This window comes from Acipenser ruthenus, chromosome 8, assembly GCF_902713425.1.
Source record: "Acipenser ruthenus chromosome 8, fAciRut3.2 maternal haplotype, whole genome shotgun sequence".
NCBI classification, from domain to species: domain Eukaryota; kingdom Metazoa; phylum Chordata; class Actinopteri; order Acipenseriformes; family Acipenseridae; genus Acipenser; species Acipenser ruthenus.
In genome coordinates, this window is record NC_081196.1 from 15,662,365 (window position 1) to 15,687,369 (window position 25,005).

The 25,005-nt window shown below is 36.2% G+C and overlaps 2 protein-coding genes across 28 annotated transcripts in view; one reads left to right on the forward strand and one right to left on the reverse strand.

The window, feature by feature from the left end:
- Positions 1 to 25,005, forward strand: part of LOC117972866 (neurobeachin-like) — a 355,091-nt gene that overhangs the window by 235,778 nt on the left and 94,308 nt on the right. For all 27 annotated transcript variants that reach the window (XM_059028569.1, XM_059028575.1, XM_059028571.1 and 24 more), the window contains 2 exons: positions 12,824 to 12,970; positions 20,274 to 20,410. In XM_059028569.1, the coding sequence (XP_058884552.1) occupies positions 12,824 to 12,970; positions 20,274 to 20,410 (284 nt within the window). The remainder of the gene's footprint in view (positions 1 to 12,823; positions 12,971 to 20,273; positions 20,411 to 25,005) is intronic.
- On the reverse strand, positions 21,612 to 24,426 carry LOC117406671 (putative nucleotidyltransferase MAB21L1). Its single transcript, XM_034010917.3, has one exon. The coding sequence runs from the start codon at positions 23,944 to 23,946 to the stop codon at positions 22,867 to 22,869; it is 1,080 nt and encodes a 359-aa protein (XP_033866808.1). The 5' UTR covers positions 23,947 to 24,426; the 3' UTR covers positions 21,612 to 22,866.

The following is a 25,005-nucleotide window of genomic DNA, read 5'->3' on the forward strand; positions in this document are numbered from 1 at the left end:
CTCGGTTCTGCCATTCCATACTATGTCTGAAACTATGTGACTGAAAGTAGTTATCCAATGCATTGACAATTTCTTGTGATGTTGTTCTTGATGGAATTTCATGGCACATTAAATGATTCTCATCAAAGTCACCGCCCCATGTGTAGCTTGTAAATACCAGAATTATTGCACACCCAGCAATATCGGTTGACTCATCCAGCTGAATAGAAAACTTGCCTAAGGATTTTACTTGGTCTATAAGCTGGCATTCTATATCCTGGGATACATCATCAATCAGTCTACTAATTGTATTGTTGGACAGTGGAATTACTTTTAACTTTTCTGCAGCACTGGAGTCCGGGATTTCACTGCAAATGTCGATTGCTGCTGGTAATAATAGTTCCTCCGCAATTGTGTGTAGTTTTGTTTTTTGCAGTATGCATTGCAACCAGGTAGGACACATTCATCGCCTTCTCTGAGACAGTGACTGATTTTTTTAAGAACGTCTTGCTGTTTAGCTAATTGATCAGCTTTCTTGTGGAAAAGCGCGTGTCCTTTCCCAATGCAATCTGGATGCCGTGTCTCAAGATGCCGCTTCAGTTTGGCTGGCTTAAGGCTGTCGTTAGCCAGTACGTACTTCACAACTGGCACACTGAGGACACAGATCATCCTTGCTTCCAATGTAGGAAAAACCCAAGTTAATATAAGAAGGTAGGTAATTGTGAGATTTTTTTTGTTTCTTTGAACTGCAAGTAGGATTAGACATTTTGCATTTTGAAAATCACAAGTAACCGGAAAAAAAATGTTGTCTTATGCTTTAATTTCCAGTTCATATTTAAAGCAGAAGATAATTACTGCTAATGATTTTTTTTGCAAATTATATTTATTTTGAATATAAATATAAGATGTTGTATAGTGAAACAACATCTTAATAGTGTGCACTGAATGTCAGAAACCTTTCCCCGGGGGCTCCCGAGTGGCACTCCGCGTGGAGTGCAGGATGCGCCCTATAGTTTGGACGTCGCCAGTTCGAGTCCAGGCTATTCCTTTGCCGACCGAGGATGGGAGCTCCCAGGGGACGCCGCTCAATTGGCCGAGCGCTGCCCGGTGGGAGGGAGGGGTAGGTCTGTGCACCAGCGACCCCTGTGGTCTGGCCAGGCGCCTGCGGGCTTGCCTTAAAAAAAAAAAAAAAAAAAAAAAAAAAAGTACAAAAATATATCAAGATTTTTTTTTAAAATTAATGTGCCCACTTACTTTAAGATTGGCATATAATCGACATGTTTTCGTATTATTATTTTTTATTTGCCATTTATTCATAAAATTATTGTGCTCTTAGGCTGTATATAAATTTCACAGTCGGAGTATTGAAACTTCGCGCCAAACAGACATGTACACTTCTCGTTCTCATTGGCCAGTTTCCCTAGTTACGCCGCATGTAGCTCCAGAATTCGGTTCCGATCCCATTTTTTGTTCTCGTTAGTGCAACCAGCCCCTGGAGCAGTGGGTAGTCCTGTATATTATTTAGTGGACGGGTCGGTACTGTACATACTAGATGAAACGAAGAAACCAATCTGTAACGCATTTCTTTCATAATAAGCTAACTGGGTACGAATGTTTAGTGATTGTATTTCTTATATTAATATTGTTTTTCAGCTGACAGACCTGTGCAATGTGATGTTTAGCTGTGATATGTTTTCATAAAGCCGGTATTTTTTAAAATCGTTTTCAGCATATTTAAACAGCTTGTTAAGTGGTAACAACGGGCTGGATACTGAAGTAAAGTGCAGCTACGTTCCACTTCCAGCATGAATGTGACCGCGCACCTTGTTCAACCTTGACCTCTGTACACCAGAAGCAGTTTAAAGTGTATTTATGTACATTTAAAGCAACATTGTCTGCTTTGATGATTATATATGATGTGTATTGGTTTGGTTATCAAACAAACAAAAAAAAAAAGCCTTGCATGTTTTTTGCTCCGCCCCAAGTGTAAAACTAAAAATTCTCGGACAGCATAGAGACAATCTGTATTTTCTGCAGCAAACGGATTCCTACGGCCCCTGTTCATGACGAGAAAGAGTTTAACTGAGTGCATCCTTTCGATATGTTTGGTTGCTCTCGCGGCAGTATGGGTACACATAGACTGAATGGCCTGACCTGCCATATGTCCACAGAGACATGTCCTAAGGAAGTGTTACAGCGTTTCGATAGATCAGGCCATAGGAGGATTGGCTAACTCTATTTAAAGTAAAGCCTTCTAAATCAGTGTTTAATCGTGGCATCATAGTCTTAGCACTAGTATCAGCACCAGTCTTACCAGTCCCAGCAGTGTCAGCACCAGTCTTACCAGTTCCAGCAATGTCAGCACCAGTCTTACCAGTCCTAGCAGTGTCAGCACCAGTCTTACCAGTCCCGGCAGTGTCACCACCAGTCTTACCAGTCCCAGCAATGTCAACAACAGTCTTACCAGTCCCAGCAGTATCAGCACCAGTCTTACCAATCCCAGCAATGTCAGCACCAGTCTTACCAGTCCCAGCAGTGTCAGCACCAGTCTTACCAGTTCCAGCAGTGCCAGCACCAGTCTTACCAGTCCCAGCAGTGTCAGCACCAGTCCCAGCAGTGGCAGCAATGTCAGCACCAGTCTTACCAGTCCCAGCAGTGTCAGTACCAGTCTTACCAGTCCCGGCAGTGGCAGCACCAGTCCCAGCAGTGGCAGCACCAGTTTTTCCTGTCTCAGCAGTAGCAGCACTAGTCCCAGCAGTGTTGGCACCAGTTCCAGCAGTAGTAGCACCAATCTTAGCAGTTACAGTTGTAGGAATTTCAAACATCATCCAAGGTGGGTCACTGGGTAAAAAGAGTTAGCGACTTATATTGCTTTGCAGTTTGCATTAATAGTCTCCAGGCTTCATGAACAGGATGCAGGGTTTTTTTTCAGGGTTTCTTTAGACTCAGTAAAAATCTATGCCTAGCTACGCCCCTGTATATATAATAAAGGTTTACAAATTTCCTCACTGGAGTCGTTCGCTTTGTTAATACTTGCGATTTTTAGCCCCATGCGATTTTTAATGCCGTGACATAGCAATTAAAATACAGGAGTGACCTTACTGAAAAAGCATGGCAATTAAAGTGTATTATATAGCCAGTGACCCTTTGGAAAATGACAGGCAATTACAGCCAATTATTTAACAGCTGAACTGTTCAAGAAGACTATGCAACCATTCATGCTTTGTGACTTTTCTTAAAACTTCCTTTATACTCATTTCAAGTGTATGGAACTGAACTGAAGGTATTAGGATTTAACTAGGAACCAGACAAGAATTTTCCATACAAAATAACATTCACTAATAAAAAAAAAAAAACATGTTATATTTAAATTACAAAGGAGGTGTTGATCCCAGTCAGACTGAATTGTAGCATCTTGAGACCTGTAAGATATTGCAAAAATGCATTCATATTACTTAGTGAGTTAGTGTGAAGTCATTATAGTTCTTCTAAATCACCCTTTTTCTAGGATTCATATTTAAAAAACATTGATTTACACTGATGACCGTAGTAGTATATCTTTACTATTTAAAATGGCTTACAGAAAACAAACTGCTTATCAGTTTTTTTTGGCGGGAACATGAAACATTATCTTTTGCTTTGTATGGATTTGCTTGTCGCTTGTGTCAAAATCCATCTGATTGAGAACTTGTTGAAGACCATGTGCCTCTTGGTGATTCTAATGAGCTGAATAATGTATACGGTTGTCATGTGAAAAGGATTTGGTTTAGTCTGATGTTACACTCACAGTCTGATGCTGAACAGTGATTGAGGGCAGATCTATGCTTTCAGTGTGGCTCTGTACTTTCAAGTGGAAATATTTTGGGTCTTGTATGTAAGTACTGGAAATGTAATTATAGATCAGTCCCTCCCAGTGTTGTCATGAACTGTACATTTAGTTGACAATGGTGGCCATACTAAATACAGTAAGTGTTTGTTAAGACCAAACCTTTCACATAAAAAAGTATAAAAGTAGACAGGTCATCAGTGAAAATGTGATGGTCTCAACTTAGCCCCCTGTGGACAATTTTCAATTAGTCACAACTAGCCGTCTCTATTTAATAATAATAATAATAATAATAATAATAATAATAATAATAATAATAATACATTTATTTTGTATAGCGCCTTTCATTAAAAGAAATCCCAAAGTGCTTTACATTTAAAAAAAAAACAAAACATAAAATACATAAAACAATGCAATACAAACTATGCAGTGCAATAAGCCAATGTATAAAAATGGCACGATTTAAACATAGACACAGACTCTGAGTCCCTGATAGACCTTGGAAGGGAGTTCCAAGGGGACAAAGAGCAAAAGGCACGACCTCCCATAGTTCGTAATTGTGTTCCTGGCACAGAAAGGAGGTCATTTCTAGCTGACCGCAAGTTGTATTGGGGAGCAGCAAAGCAGATCCTTGATGTAAGATGGACCAAGCTATTCAAGGCCTTGAAGGTCTGCAGTAAGATCTTAATTCTATATTTAACTGGTAACCAGTGGAGAGATACTAAAACTGTATGGTCATGCTTTATTTTTCTTGTTAAAACTCAAGCAGCAGCTTTTGAATGTATAGCAACTTATTAAGAACATTAGTAGAAACACCCGCAAGCAAGTCATTATAGTAGTCAATTCTCGATGAAATGAAGGCACGTGTCAGTTTCTCCACATCAGACATTGACAAAGATGATCTAAGGCGAGCGATAGTTTGTAGATGAAAAAAAAAGATACTCTACAGATATTTCCAACATGGGCCTCAAAAGATAACGTAGTCAAATTTAACACCTAGATTTTTAACTACAGACGTAGGACTAATCTCAAGCCCATCAATGACCAAACTAAAATTACCAGCTTTATGCAGCTGGTGCAGAGAACCTAATAGCATGACCTCTGTCTTGCGAAGATTCTGCTGCTTCCTAGTTTTAATTTCAGTCAGGCAGTTAAGTACAGAAACAGCCAAAGCAGGATCAGGTTTAGTCTGCAGTAGATTTGGGTGTCATCAGCATAGCAATGAAAACTAATGCCATGATGACAAATTATTTGACAGAGAGGGAGCTTCTAGATACTGAATAAAAAAAGGTCCCAGGACAGAGCCCTGAGGGACACCAGCAGTAATGGAGCCAACATCAGACCTACAGCCACCTATGGTAACAAATTGTCTTCTGTTAAACAGATAGGACTTGAACCACTGAAGAGCAGTGCCACAAACACCAATAAAGTTCTCTAAACTATGTAAAAGAACATGATGTAAGTAAATATTTTGCATTTTCAAGCTGGTAAAGCTGTACCAGGAGATAAACAATTTCTATAAAAATCATTAGTGCTTCTTGATCAAAATGGACACAGTCCCTCGTTGTGTAACATATCACAGTTCTCATTTCATCAGCAAGATCACTTTGATTGCACTCAACACCACTTTGAGGTATTTAAAGCTCATTTTTCTTTTAAACAAAATCATGAATGTAAGCGTTGCTTTCCAAGCTGGATGTATATCTTCATTTACATTCGCTTTGGTGTGCATTGTTCTACTTACAGTGACTGTCAGGCACCATTTGGAGTTTCTCTGTATACCGGAGGATGGGGAGCTGGATTTCCAGAGCCTTTTGTGGCTGCAATCAAAGGCATCAAGTTAAATGGCTTTGATCAGGCTTTGCACTAAAGGGCAGGCAGATCTAGCACAGCACAAACACAGAGTCACAGTGACAAAATTAATTTGGCAGAAAATAATAAGATATGCTGAGAAAGGCAGATGAGAGAGTTTCTGAGCTCCTCAGAGATGGGGCTTACTCTACACCTGATTTATCTAAGCATGTGCAACCATCCAGATATGACCTTGAAAAGTGAAATTGGGTGCCAGAGGTAATCTCATACTTGATCATTTCTGACTACCGAATACAAGAATATTAGTGTATGATTTGGCTTTCGGCTTAACAGCATTCGCTTTGGAAACAAATCCTGTAAAAGTTTACTATCCCAGAAGAAAGGCGTGGAAATAAAAAAAAAAATAACACTCCATGCTGGGTAAAAGTTATTCAATAATTGGGTTTGGGGCAAGTAGTCATTGGGCTGGTTTTACTTGAGAGAAAAAAATAAAAATGTTGTTTTGGATATTACAGATTTAGAACAAATGGTCCAACAAACAAAACCTTAAAAATAATGATCATGTTCAGTTTTATACACTAACATTATTAGCATTAGCTGTAGTTTAGATTTTTTTTTGCTCGTTACTTAGTCAGAAATTGACAGTCCAATACAGTATAATTGTCATCTTAAACTACATCATTTATATATTCTTATATTCAGCTTATATTAATCATCCAACTCAAAGAAGACATTATGGATCTAAAACATGGAACATTAAACCTAAATTAGGAAATAAAACAGCACTGTTGTGAACTCCTGGTAATCACTGTCATGAATTGATTGCTGCCCAGATATTTTAAATGCTGTGAGCTAAAATTACTTTAAAGTGAAGTCTGTGTCATTTAAAAAAATAGCAATAAAGAAACATTTAGCTACTGTACCTTTGGAAGTGAAACGGACTGTATAAGTTTGTTTCTTAGATAATGTATAGTATGTTGACTTTTTAACAGCATGTTTTTAAAACTGCAGATGTTTAGATTACAGGTTTTGAAGCTTATACAATGAGCCCACTAAAGGTTATAGACCTATTGATTTAGTAAGTTTAATAGGGTTTATTTGTATGTAATTTAATTGTGGTTTGTCTATTTAATAATGAATAAAGGTTAATTAGAATTCAGTTTCTATACCCTGTCGGCTTAATTCGCATTTTGGTTCCTTCAAAAGCGCTGTCTATTAGTAGACCTGTCAGCATAAAAAGTGCTTTCTATTTCCTCCCTCTTACTTTAATAACCTTTTGTGTTACTTGGAGGCAGTTCACATAATCACAGTATATTGTCAGCTTATTGGAATTGGGCAAGCATGAAATGGAAGTCACATTAATATTGATCCAAGTCTTTAACTGCAGTGTTTTACTTACAAGTGTCCTTGCTGTCCCATTACTGGTGAACAGTTACTCCCTAATGTGTTATATTCAATGGCCCTTATGGACAGGACATTATTACACATTGTGTCACATTGTCTGCATCAAATGAGTGTGTGTGTGTATGTGTGTGTGTAGGTAAACAAAATTGTATGTGTGTGCAATATTACTCTTCAGTAATTACAGTGCATGTATTTTATTTATTTTGAACTGAGTGCGTTTTTTTTTTTTTCATGGCTACAGAGCAAGCTCCAAATAAACATTGTGTCTCATTGGTGACTCAACTGTATCATATTGTATGAATTTGGTTTGTTTGTTTTAAAATGAAGAAAACAAGATTGAAAAATAAAACAAGAGTTCTTTGCTCAGTCCAATTAAAATAGCTGTATTTTGCATTTCATTGCTTGAGGTCTTGCTGGGTAGATTGTGGGGAAAAAAATTGGCCCTTGAATATAGAATCTTAAACCAAGCAGACAAAATTAACAACATAGAAAAAACTGTGTACAGTACTGTAAATTGTACAATGGATATGCACAAAATATATTGTGGAATAAATCACCCCATATTTACTTCAGCTTTGTACTGATAAAAAATATTTGGACAAATATTGTCAATGGTTCTCTTACAAGGAAGGTAAAAACATACATAGTAAATAAATTGTTCTCCTTTTACTTGTGCTGTATAGTAGCTGTACTTTGTGCTACATATTAAAAAGCTTTACCCAAGTCTGTACTAACTCAAATACGTAATTATTCAATGACTAATTTAATGCTGTTGGGTGAGCCGCTGGTATATTGTGGTGCAAGTTTATCGTCAGCTTTCCCTTGATTTGTATCTTATTTCACTCTGCATGTGCAGTTAAGCCGGTAAAGAAACACTCCGGTCACATGCACACCTTCTGAATTCATGTCTGTGCTTCATCCACTTCGATTTGTGTTTGGATAAAAGGGAAGTTCAGTACTATATCTTACATGACTGCGTGGTCATACTGTAGTTGAAGTAAGAGAGGGGGTTTTCTCTGAAAGCTGCAGCAGAGAGAGTGAAACTGCATTGCTATAGAGAGAACACCCGGTGGGCTGATGCTGAATTCCAGATGTTGCCAGGATCAGGACTTCCTGTCAGTATATTTAGGTAGGAGTTGGATGAAGTTATCCGTACAGTCTGCCAGGGCAAAGCAGAGATAAAAGAAAACACACTTCTGTTTTGACTTGGGGACTTGCAGAAAAGCCATTAAATGCACTGTGTGTGCCTTAACTTTTGGTTCTTAGTCAGGCTTTGCTTTTCAAAGAATAATACAGAATCCAACCGTTTGTTTTGTTTTGTTTGTTGTTTTATTTCAATATAATTGTACATCAAACTTTCCCTCATTGAACATTTTATGCATCAGTTGTGGTACTGTACGTGCATTTGTTCACTTGAAAATGTTGCAGTTTTTCATAATTGTTTAATCTACAGCTCTATTCTGTTACATTCTAGTATTAATTATCACCTTTGAGTCAAATTTATATGGTACTGCATTTAGAAAAATATAACCATGAAGACAATAACCATGGTGTTATACTCTAATACTGGAGAGAAAAGACTTGATGAAAACAAGAAAATTACACTACAGTGGTAATTGTCCCCATTTATGTTCAACCGGTGCAAAATGCAATAAACCAGGGCTGCTATTATAATAAAGAACAAAGGCCACTTATCCCTGGAGACCTGTTCATCAGCTACCAGCATGTCCAGGCTTTAAGGTGATTTGAAATAAATACTGATATTTTGTTTTAAGACAAAATAGCTGAGAATAAACAGGAAACAAGTCTGCTACTTAGAATCTGAGCAAGTCAAAACTGTGCTGCAAAAGCTTCTTAGCCCAGTTATAACCCATTTAACATGTAGTGAACACTACTGCTTGAAACAGAGTGACCAGATTGCTCTGTTCCATGCAGGTATGAGAATACCTAACATGGTTTGCGTGTCATCCTGTTGATGTTGGCACATGATGCTGCACATTCATTTTTTTAAGTGTGTTGGAGAAATAAAAAGGAAGAGATAAAGAAATGAAGCTGTAAAATAAGGGCAAATAGAAAGAAAAAAAAAGTTGAGCACCAAAATAAAATACCACATAATATATAAATAGCAAAATCTGATTTGAAACAGGCTTTTCTATAAGAGTGGTGAAATCTTCTGAATAGTTGGCACCCCCGCACACATTCTTACACTAAGCATATATAGACATGTGTTAACACACAAAGTACAGTTTAGTAACCGTTTTGCTTGTAACTCCTGAATGTACATTCCACGCTACTTAAGTTGTTTCTGGATGCATGATATATGCATGCGTGCATTATGTGTGCTAAAAATGACATCAGCGTGTTCATGTTAAAAGATTAAGTGTAAACCCTTAAGGGTTACCCGTTCACTAGTTTAATGATACCTATATCAATTACCTGGCATTATGTAATGTAGGATGTGATAACACAATACAATCCCGGCATCATCATAGAAATCATGTTACTGTGTGTTTATATACAATGTACAGTACAAGTAATATACAACTATGGCTAAGGTTTTGCATCACCCTATAGAATTAACTAATTTTGCTTCATAAATTCAAATGAACCCTGCTGAATAATGTTATGTTAACCTATTGAATTACATACCACTTTGTATACTTAATGAAAAACTGACAAAAATTGAATAATTTGACATTTAGAAATCTACCATACATTTAGAAATCTAAATACTGTACTAATGTTATGGCTTCCGGTAGACTTTTGCAAAATAATTTTGTAGTTTCTTTGATTACATGATTTTAAATAAAAGATCAAAATGATGTTCATATAGGTTTTTTTTTTTTTTTTATGCCTCAATCCTGAAATTCTAGGGGATGACGCTTTTGGCTGTAGCTGTAGTATATACTGTACCTATCATTAAAAAGAGCAAAGATATTTTAAATGCCACAATCTCCCGGGTGTTTGTTTGCTTTCTTACAGTCTGGCACTAGAGAAACATCATTCTGTATGGGAACGTAGTACAATTTATTGTGGGTTGAAACTAAATGGTCTTTGATTCACATTCCAAAGAGATAATTACCTCAAGCACTTCAAATTTGCGCATGAACTATTTATATGGGGGCGAATCTAGGGGACTATTGGAAGTAATGACTTTGCCCTCCTAGACTCCTGACCTTAATTCAATAGATAATTTGCTGTAATGTTGCATTTAAGGCAGCCCTGCATTGTATAGCTACAAGGAAATCTCCAGGATTGGGCCATCAGTTTGATTTTGTGTACTGACTCAATGGAAGAAGAAGAAAAAAAAATTGTAACTACAAAATGTTTTCTAAGACTGTTTTGTGGGTTCAGACACATTTTAACACAATATCATGAAACATAATATAAATCATTACTGCTGCATTATTAAAAAAAATAAAATAAAATAAAAAAAACATCAGAAGAGCTGAACAGCCTGCTTATGCCAGAAATGCAAGCTGGTTATATGCGTTGCAATTTTCCACTTACACTACATCACTTAAGTGGCGCTACACCTATTATTTTTCTTTATGGGCAAAATAAATAAATAAAACAAATGGCTGGCTACATCAAAAAAAATATTTTTATATACTAACATATGCATTCTGTTTTCAATTACATTTCTAGACCAACACATTTTCTTTTGTGTTTTTAATTATAAGTTGCATGTGTTTTAAAATAAAACCTAAAGGCAATAATTTAACAAACTGCATACACTTCTTATTGGCCATAATTTTTGTACAAGAGAGATGCTTTGATTTTTTTTCAAAGGGATTCTTATTTCACAGCACAAAAGTCACATGCAACAGATGTTAGCAAAGCATTCTATCATATTGTACGTATCAAACAAAAGTTTTGTGTCTGATACTGTTTTCCTAATTTGGAGTTGCCTTGTGTAAAATCTCCTTAAACATGCTTGTGATGTGTGTGCAGATAGTTGTGTAATATTTAACCCATGTTGATTTTTGGCAATATCATAAACAAGAGCACTCATTGGTATTGGCATATATTGTAGAGTGCGGTGAGGATTACAATGTAGGGGGAAGGCATTAGCCAATGCAATTGACAAGGTTGCTTTAACCAGACACAATGGTGAGCTGGTGTGAGGGCCCAGTGTTCTTATTTGTTTGCATAGTATTTACTACTATTTTTAATTAACTCCTATTTTTTTGAAAAAGAGGAAATCCCACATACCAGAGATGACTGGCATCAAAATACCACTGCAGTCCAACTTGTCCCTAATGATTCAGTTTTAATATGCATTGTATTTCAGTGCCCCTGGCAGTTAGTCTTTGCCCATCAACTCTTATCATTGAAGTGAATGGAACAAGAAAGGATTGGGGTTTTGGTGCAAAACTGTGTCACAAAACTGAGAGACAAACGACTTACTGTAGAGTGCTTAACAGACCTTAAATTATACTACTTAATTGTTTGGTTCTAGTTTTGTAAGGTTATTATTCTTCAGGAAATACAGTAAATGGCCAGCAGTGTGGAGTAGTGGTTAGGGCTCTGGACTCTTGACCGGAGGGTCGTGGGTTCAATCCCCGGTCGGGGACACTGCTGTTGTACCCTTGAGCAAGGTACTTTACCTAGATTGCTCCAGTAAAAACCCAACTGTATAAATGGGTAAGTGTATGTAAAAATAATGTGATATCTTGTAACAATTGTAAGTCGCCCTGGATAAGGGCGTCTGCTAAGAAATAAATAATAATAAATGGTCTGTAATGAATGGATGTAACTAAATCTTTGACTCTCTATTGGAGTCAAGGATATTAGAACTGAAGCATTAATATTGTGCTTCACCTTGCCCTTAAAAAATATTATATATACAAAGTAAACTACTATATTTATTATAAGGTTTTAAATCATGTTTTAAAAAATCATAAATCCTAACAGGTTTGTTTAGCTGCAAATAAATACCTCACCCTCAAGAAATGTTTTGCTTGGCTTCTAACGGAGAAGTATACCCATCCCAATGCTTTGACAGATTCTAAAATGAAACTGTTATTTACAGAAACAGATTTCCATCACAGTCTAGTTAGAGGAGGTGTTGTTGCTTGATATATGGGGGAAGGGTTCCATGAAGTTCACTATATAGGTCATCCTAAAATGGATGATCTTATAAATGAATTCCATTCCCAATCTCTTTTTGATTTGTTAGGTGCGAAGAGATTTCTTTGAAGCAGACTGTTAAAAAGCACACTAATGAGGCCACTCTGAAGACCTCCCCTCTTCTTGTCTGTAATTTTGACAAATTGAACTCTAATTCCTAAAGGATATATTGATTAGAGGGCATCTTTGGGTCTTGTAGGCTATCATTTAGATAAATGTTTTTTTAGTATGTCAGCAGCTATTTGGTCCTTTTTACTGTGGTTCAGTTTTCAATCACTCTAGGAATTGTATTGCTTCAGGTTGCTTAGTTATGTGTCAAACAACAGACTCAAAGTGTTTTCCAAGAGTGGTAAAACTGCAGCATAAAAGTAATGCTCTTATTTTAACTAAATATAACACATAATAAGGTTGGTGCAGATGTCTCTGTTTTTTTACTCATACTTTGGCTTGCAGTCCTCATGCACATAAGAGTAGTCTTATGGAAACCAGGTTAAATGGAAACCCCATTAGATTGTGTACAGTATCTACAAGCAGTATCAGATAAAAATCCGCCCCCAGGGAATTTTGCCTCACCACCTTCTTCTGTAACTGCTGCATTTTGTACCCAAAAGGGGGAAACGTGTAACCAGTTACTATACTCATATTTCCTTTCCTTTTTCTCCCTAATAGCTACAGACGAAGATGATGTAGTGAAGTCAAAGAAAACTTTCCGAAGCCAAGCAGTGGTAAACCAGAATGCAGAGACTGAGCTCATGCTGGAGGGAGATGATGATGCCATCAGCCTTTTACAAGAGAAGGAGATTGACAACCTAGCAGGTAACTGTCTCGCAAGATCATTTCGCTTAATACCTCAGGATGTTTAAACTTGCATTTCGACCAGCATAAGCAAAAAAAGAAAAGAAAAAAAAAATGACTTTGTATTTTACAGAGGCATTTCTTTTGAGGTAATGTCAGAACATTTTGCCAATACTGGTGTTTTTGTACAGCACATCTGTAACTGGGTGAAGTGTTACGTGCGTGGGTAGTCACTGAACAATACTGAGGCAGACACAGAGAATTGGGTGTTGACACCTGCACAGACGCTTTTTAAACTCTACACAGCCTCCCCGGGCACGCTACCCAGCCAATCAGGACTGCCCGATCAGCTCAGCAGCGGGTGAACCTAACTGCTCAATTGGTTGCCCGGCAACGCATCTCCTGTTCCGCGGCCCAGCTGCACACATTTGCGCAGGAATCAGTGACAAGGTTCTATGTCACAGCATCTATTTTCTGTCACAACATCTTCTCCATGGTACACATACAATACAAATACAATTGTGCTTAGAGCAAGGTAACATTCAGGTATACTGTGCATCTGTAAGTGCCTGTGTTTGTGTATTTATTAAGTCATATTTTACAGTGTTTTTATTTTATTTTTATTTCATATTTTCCTTTACGTTAATCATTGTTTGTGTCATCTTTTATTTTAGCACGTTTCCTTCCCAGAGTATTTACATCAAGAGGCAAGTCATTTTATTTGTGGACGCATTAACACTTGCCACAAATGATCTTTTAGCTGTGAGATCTCTAACACCAACTTGATCCAAGTGAAGTGCAATCAAATGTCTTACAGTACTAATTTAGAAATGAAGCCTTCTCCATTATCTGTCTGTTGTGCTCATTTATATTGCTTTGCAAAGCCTTTTTTTGCATAGGTCACGCTTTATTTTGAGGGCTGTTTTTTTAGTTTTTCAAATGTTAACAACCGTAGTTAATTCTTTGCTTAGGGTTAGGGTTAATAAAAACCTGGTTTAATTTGCTAAACATTACTACAGTAACAATTTGAACCGATTTCAAGCATATGATCGACTGGGTATTGATCATCCATAGAGCTGTGGTGTTTGAAGTTTTAGCTGGCCTAGTATATATTATTAACTAACAGTTAACAGAAAATGTGTGTACATTGACATGTTTATTAGCTGTTTGTTAACAGTTAATAAACAAAAGAACAGCCCTTAAAGTAGGGGAGCTGTCTGCTAAGTAATAATCCCATTAGAAAGGTAAACAATAACAGCCGAAAGGGGAAGTTGTATCTGTCACAGTATGGTTTTCACATTATGAAACCAAAAACAAAACATAACAAAAAGAGATGTTGCACTGGTGTGTGGGCTTACAAAACATGGATGTGGCAAGGTAAGCATCTAATCAGTCTTTTATGTAGTGTGTTTTTATAAAGAGATATTTTTCTGGGACTCTTGAGGAGAACACAAATTTTAGGTTCCAAGGTGTAGGAACTTGGCTAAGTACAAGTCCAAAACCAGGCCCATACTGTATGAGAAAGGAACTATGCAGCTGTTCTAATGGGTCATTTGAAGGCCAGTTACATCTTGGAGCCTGGAGTTTGGATTGAAAAGGAGAAGAATTGTATTAGGCCAAATAAAGTCATTTTTTCCAGAATATTCTGATTGAGCCAATCTATTAGAAGAACTGGACTGCTGCAGTGGAAAGGTGGGTCATACAAATATTGAACTGATTTGAAAATGAAGAACTGTGTTAGCCTGTAATTGTAAAGTATAACAGAAACTGCCACGTAGCAACATTAGACAATTAGACATTGTTATAGCATGTCATTAGTTGCTCAATAGTGCTCCAGTATGGTGCAAATGTGTACCAAAGTAACCGCATGGTTTGCTGTTGCTACCTGCCAAGTCTGGTTTCTCCACACCTCATACCTTTTCACCTAGCATATTATTGAAATGTCCAAGGGTCTTTTGACCCAGTCTGTATTCCAATTTTAGTCAACCCAATATAAAGTTTATATGTTCTACTCCCGACCACATTATGTAGGTGCTGGGAGACCAAAGATGAGCCAGTATAAAATGTGCTCATCCTGCGTTGGTAACCATGATGCCAGTTGCTGAGCAGAATGAGTGACCAAAGAAATCAAGACATTTTATAGTTTAGCCTTTCCTGGGGTCACTGAGTACATGGGGAATTGATACAGAGACCTGGGTTTCTTTGAATGATGACAACCAGTGTAGAGTAAATCTAATCAAACTTGTTCAGAATCATAAATATTAAGAAAAAACATAGTGAGATAAAAAGATGAAATATTATGAATATTCAGTGGGTATAAAGCTTTCCTTTAGGAGCTAATGACCAAAACTTTATTTACTAATAAAGTTATCAGCATACAAATATGTGGAGGCTTTTAGATGACATTCATAACCTCCTGCAGCTGCAGTGGTGGCAGGAGTAAAACTGTTTGGCTTCTATACTGTCAAAGCAGCAAGCAGGTTTTAAAGAACAAGGATTCTTATTCCCAGCAACCAAATCTTTTAGAGAATATATACATACTGAATAAATGCCGTCTGGTTGTACACTAAGCTTAACTATTGAAGAGTGTAAGCAGACTCCAGACTCCAAGGAATCACAGAGCAGCATGTGATTGTGGTGCTCTTCAACTTTAACAGTTTCTGTACAGTCTGATTAAGGAATTTGTTTATGTCGAGAATCATAGGACAGGCACTTATGTATAGCCTGACTACCAACTTCTTTGAGGTTAAGCATGTGTTTGAAATTGGTGAACTTTACTTAACGTTGTCTGCCAAATAAATACATAAATAAATAAATAAATAAATAAATAAATACTGTCATTTAATAAAAACAGACCATTTTTTATTTATTAGAGAAAAGTTCAAGAAAACAGTTGTTTTTCTTTTTGGTTTTTTTTTTTAGTGCTTTAAGGCCCACACTCCAGTCATTAATGTATTCCAATTTGTTGAAAGGAGAAAATTCCACTTACATGTTACAAAAAAACAAACATTGTAGCCGTAATGCTTAGCAGGTACTGTTAAACTTTCTTCCATCTGTTTCTGTACACTGTTTCTCTGCACGGGCAGACATGTGGTTTATGCATTATGATAACAGATGTTTACTTATCAGTAAACTGGGAACAGATACCATGTTAGAAAACACCTTAAAAAGTTGTATTTATTTATTTATAAAATATGTCCATTGAGACGCCAAAAATGTGTATTTTCCACATAGTTTGAAAATGCTGTCACTTCTTTTATGTAATCAACCCAGTCTACAAACATGTTTGTGAATCACATTTTTCTGTCAACATATTTTGACTTAATTGAAATATTTTAGCATGTGTTAGAATGAAAATATATTAGGTGCAGTTATGTTATTTTAAGAAACACAATATTGAAAATAATAATAATAATAATAATAATAATAATAATAATAATAATAATAATAATAATAATAATAATAATAATAATAATAACAAGAATATGAAAGTGTGGAATATCTTTGAAACCAAGTGTAAAATGTAGAGTTCTGTATAATTGCAGGAATCTGTAATAGCCACATATCCCCTTCCCTATGCAGTGCACTGTAGTTAAGTAGTGAAACTACAGGTAGTGGACAAAAAAATGGAAACACCAATGTAAAGTCACTTAATAGGGCGTTGGACCACTATGGTATCCCGCTCTATGGAGTTCTCGGCGGACCGTTTTTGATGAAACTGGCTGCTCGCGCCCCAGGTTGAAATTTGCAGTCAATTGATCTGCAATTGCTCGCCTGTTTTGCCTTGCACTTTGAATGAATGCACAGATATCACGATCCTGGAGTATGTGCTTCCACCCACTGTTGCCCTTTGCTGATGATGTCTTTCCCTCAGAGTTCCATGCCGACATCACCTTAGACACCATTGCTCGTGAAACATCAGCAAGTTGAGCTGTCTTGGTCACTGAAGCTCCTGCCAAACACGCCCCAACAATCACCCCTGTTTCAAAGTCACTGAGGTCTCCTCTTGCAGCCATGCTAGCCATAATTATAGGCAACCAGGCCTGTCCAGCATTTTTATACATGACTCTAAACATGCTGGGATGTTATTTGCTTAATTAATGCATGAACCACACCTGTGTGGAAGCCCTTGCTTTCAATATACTTGGTGTCCCTCATTTATCCAGGTGTTTCCATTTTTTTGTCCACTATATATATATATATATATATATATATATATATATATATATATATATATATATATATATATAGATATAGATATAGATATAGATATAAATATAATACATTATAAATTACACTTGTTCTAAATGTCAAAAAAAATGGTTCAGGTTTTTTTTTTTTTTTTTTTTTAATTAACACTTTAGTTTCATGGTAGCTTTTGGAAGGTTTATACGCAAATAAGTCCAGTTTATCCATATCATAAAACTGCCAAGTTTGAGGCTTTTAATCACAAATATCTTTCCAATATTTCCACTCTCTTTCTGGTGACATGATAAACACTGGAGTGAATATGACAAAAATCATCTGGCTTGTGAGTGGATTATACAAACCAATTGGTTTTTATTAGCTGCATTCTTGTCAGAAATGACACAGGATTCTGTCATTTCATGGGTTGACATTTATTGAGCAACCATGGATTTGACTGTAACGACAATATTTGATGATAAATAGTAGTGAAATCCCAAATGAAAGAGGCTTTGGAGTGTTGGCACCAGACACTCTACATAAATGTTCTGGAATTGTATAAAGTAGAACACAATAGGTCAGTTCTGTGCACAAAGGGCTTAATTCTATATCCTATATGTATTTCTTTAGGGAATGCATTTAAATTTAACACTGGTGTATGTATATATCAAATGTTACAGTTATGCCACCAGTGGAAAATACAACACTGCAGTAATAATAACAATGGATTAAAGCTGTAAGACTCTTAACAACTTCCTTCGTTATCTGAAGATCTCTTTTTTTAATATGACCCATATTGTGTGACTGGTAAGATAAACCGAATTTTGCCATAGGCTTTCGACAGGAGAAATAATAATAATAATAATAATAATAATAATAATAATAATAATAATAATAATAATAATAATAATAATAATAATACTTGCTGTTTTATGACATAAACAGGGTGGGAACAGATTACTGGTATGATTAAACTAGCAGTATTTTGTTATAAACATTTTAATACTGTGTCCTAATTATGGAGGGACTATCCCAGAAGGGATTAAAACCTAATCATCTCTCTATGGCGTCTATAATGTACAACCATTCGAAATTAAAGTGGTAGAGAACAATACAACTTTAAAGAAAAGAAGTACCAGAATAGATTTAGAGAAAATATTTAAATGTATAGCCAAGTAATAAAATATACAGTAACACCAGTCATAAAGCGATTTTAAAATGATATTGTGTTTAGTAATAATACAAAGTAGGTTATAGAAAGCATACAAATATACATTTCGTCTTCAAAGGGGGCAATTGCGAATGTTGTTATTTTAAAAGATCTAGGCTAACAGGCTATGTTGTGTTGTAAGAATGTCTTATAAAAGCAATATTGTGAATTCAATATTTACATTCACAATGTGACAAAATCAGTGCGGGTTGAATACTGAAAAAAGCACGAGATATTGATTTCGAGCAGAAAAAGCAATAGTAGTTGGACTGATACAATATCATGTGCCACTGTCCAGGATATGGGACATAGAAATGTAATTGTGGATATCAGTGGAATTAGCATGACTCGAATATGGTAACAACATGCCTGCATTAAACTAGTGCGTGTTCCATATAAAAAAAAAATAAGTCATCATAAACATGAACAATTATTTTCAATTATTTTAAAGGGGCAACGCACCTTCAGTTGTTAAAGCAGATTTTTCAAGTTAAAAAAGATTTATTGTTCATTTTAAATATTGTTGTTTTTAACGGTTGGAGAGAGGGAGGGAGAGAGAGAGAGAGGGAGAGGGAGAGGGAGAGAGAGAGAGAGAGAGAGAGAGAGAGAGAGAGAGAGAGAGATGCGCTTTTCAGAGAACCGTCCACAAACACAATGAAGGGGTGCCCTGGGAATTGAAACCAAAATCCACTTGTAATCTTGCAATAGACAGGCATAATTGGTTGAGCAACCTAGATTAAGATTGATGAGACATAAAAGTGGCTCTGCAGACTTCAGGAGATCGATAAATATCCCGATGACTAGAGCTCTGTAGCGCGACTTGGTTTTGTTAAGTAGCCATATACGCAGAAGATGGAGGGTGGATGCAAGAGGGAAACAATGTCACGTGTGATCCAAATCAGCTGACCACGGTCAAAAGACATTTACATAAGAATTGTGCGTATGTCGCGGCATAATCAAGTATTAATTTAATATGTTACATTACAATGTTACACAGCACATGCCGCATTTCGACTAATTAAATGTAAAATGTAGACGTAATTGTTGTTAAATTCAACCTTAGGCTATAAAGTTTTTCAAGAAGGTACACATAATCAATAGTTTAACAAACGCAATAGTTTAAGTTAATGAAACACATCCAGGTTTCTTCTTCTTTTTCTGTTTGTGTTATAATAATAATAATAATACAATTATTCGTATTATCATTAGACTAGCGTCTTGGCAGCCTAAGCCCGCGTTTAAATCAAACAATAATGTTATTAAAGGCTGTATGTATACATGGTGTATGTAGCTAACCCCCGCCAGCTGTAGTTTTAAAACATTGTTCTCGTAAATTTCATTGTTGAAACGAAATTATTTGAAACACATTTTCGTTTGCCTATATGTTAATGCTTTTAAACATGACCGATCCAGATATACTGTTACACAGGTCACAGGTAATATGTGTGTATTTTATCAACGTTGCTGCTGTTAGGTTGGTTGTTGTATGTCTCCTATTGGACGGTTTTTGCTTTTCGAATTGTGGTTTTATTATTATTATTATTATTATTATTATTATTATTATTATTATTATTATTATTATTATTATTATTACATGTTATTCGTGTCTTCTGGATGTTGTTCGCCTGAGGGACTTTGTCTTCCTTTTTAATAAATTAATTTATGTGTTTTTCTTAGTCTAATTATTTCAATTTACTGTATTATAACTTGTTTTAAATATAAGTTACAAATGCGTATGAATATGATTGTGGGGCTATGGATATTATTTAATTTTAGTGTTCAAAATGTTCCACCAAAATTATGTTTCTAGAAAATATATTTGACGACGGTATTCTATAATCATGTGTTTGTGTTCATTGCTTGCATTTCTCTAAAAGAGCATCATTTCGTTTAAAAATGTGTTTTGTTTTTAATTGCGTGACATTGCAGGTCCTGTTGTTCTGAGCACTCCGGCCCATCTTATTGCCCCGGTTATTGTGACTAAAGGGACGCTGTCCATCACTACAACTGAGATCTATTTCGAAGTGGATGAAGATGACCCCGCTTTTAAAAAGATCGACCCCAAAGTAAGTGTTAATACAAATGTCAAATCTTACTGCTTCATCGTCCTCAAGTCGCGCTTTTCAGCAGGCCTGTGTGGCTTGTGCAGAAATTAAATCGGTCAACACGATTGTTTTTGTTTGCTTGTTTGGTTTGGTATGTACGGTTATTTTATCTTTAAGGAGTCGGAAGTGATTTGGGGGACCCAATGTATTGTTTTGCCGAATGTACTTTACAGCCTTGTATCAGCTGTTCCATATTATTTAAGCAGTTTGAGATGACACGCAATGCAAAAATGCACTTCACACCTTGCTTGTAAAAAGTGTTACATTGTTGAAATTAAAATTACACGGTGTCACCTGTTAACGAGGTTCAAAAGCTACCAGTGCGGTTTACTGTGTGACCCCAAAGCTGTTTAAGATAATATTAACAGCTCTGAAACCCTAACCGACACTTCTCTTGTCGCTATGGGAGAAGGCTGGAAAAAGTGTTCTGGTGTCAGGTGCTGATTCAGAATATTTGTTAAAATAACTAGACAACTGCGAGCAGATTTTGTTTGTATTTTGTTCAATGTGATCTACCATCATAGTTACAACTGTATTTTTTTTTTTTTTTTGAAAGCGAAAGCCGTGATTTTAGAGGTAGCTGAAGCTCAAAAACTTTATTCTTGTATATATTTTAAATAAATAAATCAATTGTAATTTTTTTTTTTTTTGCATTTGTAGATATAAAAACCTAAAATAACACTGCGTCGCGTTCAGTATGCTGCAAGATAATTACAAGCCAGTAATGATCTTGCGGGACTCTGAACATGACCAGGAAGTCATGAAACAGTGTATCAAATGTTATCCAGAAAGACGCATGTAAAATACTATTATACGTCGTGTTTTAAGATATTTAAATTATGTTTACTAAAATTTGAAACATTAAATCTCATAATACTTACTGTGGAGATCAGTAACTGCTATTAATCAGGTTGTGTTTTAGGCTAAGCACTTCAAAATCACTATAGCTAAGTTTGCTGCTTGAAGTAATACATTTAAATTTAAATAATAACAGCGTTGGCTACGTTTACTAAGGCTGTTATTAGTTTGACCCAGCACCATAGTAAAACCAGACTATAGGAGAAAAAGAAAATTAAACATTTAAAGTAAACCATTAATAAAACACATATTTTAAATAACCGGTGCAATAAAGACAGGGATATGTTATTTACATTTTTTAACAACTGTATTTAATAGTCACACATAAAGATTGTTTTGGTGTATTTCCTTCCGTGTTAGTTTCACAATATGCTTATTATTTTATTAGATGAATACAACTTTATTTCGAATATTTTAAATGTACATGTATAATGAGTATTCCAATAGCCCCCATTATAATAGTATATGCAGCGGGTTAGCAATAGCTGTCCTTTGAGCATATCAAAGTAGGAAAAACACATTTATTTATTTTAAAGTAAGAAATACTGCAATCACAAATGATAAATGTGGACGCTTTGTGGAAATTCAGAAATTAACCCATGTGGACAAAATTACGATTACCAAATGATAAACCATTTTAGGACACATTTCATATTTTATTTTTATTTTATTTTTATTTATTTTTTATTTGCTCTTTAATTAAATTCAGCGACAGATATGAAAGAAAAAAAATCTAAATCACAAAATGTTATATTTCCAGTGTATTTCAAGTGCATTTTCAAATATATTTTAATATTCAAGCGTCCATATAAGCAGAATCAAAAACAAAATGCTCCAATATATTTTAAATAACAATTCAAGTATATTTATGGAATGTTATAAATTTGAACAAACAGTACCATCAAAATGTAAACTTTGTTAGACAACTTCTCAAATGACAGTAAACGGGAAAAAATACAAATAATGCAATCTACCTTTTATTGTTTCTTCTCTAGCAGAAAAGTCCCGAAGTATCCATAAATAGATGGAATTTAAAACTTCTATTCACAAGTCACAAAACATTTACATCCACAATTTCAAACCACTGGAACCACAATCTATATATACAGTAGAAAAATGTACAGTTTATAGTTCCTTTCCAGGGCTCAAATTAAAAGAGGAAAAAATAGGAAAAAAATAAAATGAAATAATATTCAGGCTTTATATATCTGTGGGCACCGCCATTAAAATAATGTAATCTAGAAATTAACAAAAACGAAATTAAATTAAAGGCAACAATGATTCTATATCCGTGGTTTGGGTCTGGATTTTTATTTATGTTTATTTTATTTTTTTTCAACATCAATAATAAGCATATTTAGACTTGTTCAAAGCACGTAACTGACGATAGCTTAAAAATGAAAAATATATATCCACGGATCAGTCTGAAGCAGTGTTTATTGTATCACTAATAAAAACAGAATGCAGAAACTAATTTTGTCCGAGGAGTCCTGGATTAGCAAATTTAATATAGGCCTTCAAACAAGCATCACGAGTTAGATCTTTTCGTATTTTTGTCCTCAAAGTTTTTCCAAGCTTTTGGGGTTGGTAAGAATTTCTCTTGCCAATCGCCAAGTCTGTTTGGCCGCATTTTCCAGGCCTGAATGTGGTTTTCCCTGAAACAGGTCTAAACTGGGCAAAAAATAATGCGGGCACCTCCTGCACTGCAGACAGGAGATTAGCTGCAATAAAATGCCGTTCAGACGATCCCCAAGGCAGGACTCGTCCCAATCCGATTCCCTGGGATGTTTTTCACACTCATACGAGACCAAAGTTTTCATGTGATAATTATTAAGTGGCTGTCCAGGCAGTTCAAGGTGACGGTCGCGCAAAGTCTTTAGAACGGAGAGGCATTTCTTCCTGCAGCCGCCCATGAGGAGCCGATTCTCGGCTTCTGCGAATTGTAAGACCCAGGCATCGCTCTCTGCCGAGCTCTGTTTCCCATTTAAAGAGTAACATTCTTTAGACAAGAGGTTAAACCCTTCAGCCTTTACCTCTGCCACTCTATTGGGTCCCGGCCACGGAATGTGGGGTAGTGGCCAGTGGGCAGCGCTCCTTGGCCATATCCCCGTGCACTTGAAAGCCGGGGTGATCTGAACCACATATCTGTCTCTGATGCGTAATCTGACTTCGCTGGTGTCTGCAACCATCTTTACCACGTCCCTGTAGCTGCACTTATCTACAGCCTGTGCCACTAAGGTTTGAAATCGGGACCTGATCTTGCGGGCAGAAAGGTAGCCAGAAGCGGTGATGAACTCGACCCAAAGGGACATGCTTCTTTTTCGGCCATCGCTGAGTTTTAAGACTGCGCATCCTGGTAATGAACCGTCATCCACAAAGTTGAAAACACCCATCTGGTTAAGGTAGAGGACTACCTCAAATTCGGAGGGAGAAATGACCTCCAGACCCTCGAAGCGGTTTTCCATCTCGTTCAGTGAGCTGATGAACCGTGGTTCCTGAACCTCGACCTCCTTTAGGACGTCTGACACCACCTTGCACACCTCTCTGATGTTCTTGGAGATAGCACCTTTTCGGGACTGACATTTTTCGTTGTAGTATTTGTTCAGGTGGTACACAAGCTTGGCCTGCGCTGCGATCATATTTGGGCAGAGATCCGGATTGTACACCGGAGTCTCGCAGTAAGCCGACGGATCCAACGCGGCTGTTTGTATGGGAGCCAATTTTAGAGAAAAATAAGCTACTTTATATATAAAAAAAAGAACAAAAACGTTAACAGCAGATAGAAGATTACTTGTGCTTACAGCACGAGTATTGCAAATCCCTTAATCTGTATCATCAGCTCCTAAAGTGCGCTCGTTTAAAAAGTAAGTCCTTCAATTTGGAGTTGTATTTAATAATAAAAAGTCCGTTACAACATTAGCAGAGGTTGAAATCGAACACTGCGCGGCTCCCAGTAGTCAAAACAAACCCTTGTTATTTATTTATGTTTTCTGTAATCGCTGCTGCCGAGTTGGTAATCAAATGGATGTGAAAGTGCAGGATGCCTTGTCTGTGTGTGTGGGTGGGTGTGTGTGTGTGGGTTGAAGGAGGCTGCTTTTGCTGCTGGTGTGTATAAGAGCCCAGATGCACTCGTGTGGAAATTATAAAGGCAGGACCAGGAGGTGGAACATCCAATAGCCATTGGAATCGTCATTGCCTTTACTTTATAGACAACTAATTAATCCCTGGTTTTTATATACAACCAAAACTAAAGGTAGGAATCTGTCGGACAGGGGGAGTACACATTGGGAAAACCAAGAAGAATGCCTCCACGTCTTGTTTTATTTTACAGCATCTAGATACTTTATCAGGACTAAACATATTTAATTAGTATTCAGGCAGGTGAATTTAAAAGGAGTTATAGTTTGCATCAGTGAAGCTCGTTAAGAAAATTGATATTTAATCCTTAAAAGTGTGCAAATCAGATTTAGCCTTAGTAAAGGTATATATAGAATGTGGTTAAATTTAATATTTACTGTATATTATTTCCGAAAAATATTTTAAACTGGCAGAATAGTATTGTCTGTATTGTGAAATGGAATCGTTGCTTTTGATGTTTCAAAGCGCATCTGCATGGTCTGTATCTTTTTGATTAAAAAAAAAAAACAACGTATTTTATGTTTTACCTTTAAAGCAGATAATTGTTTATATATTTTCAC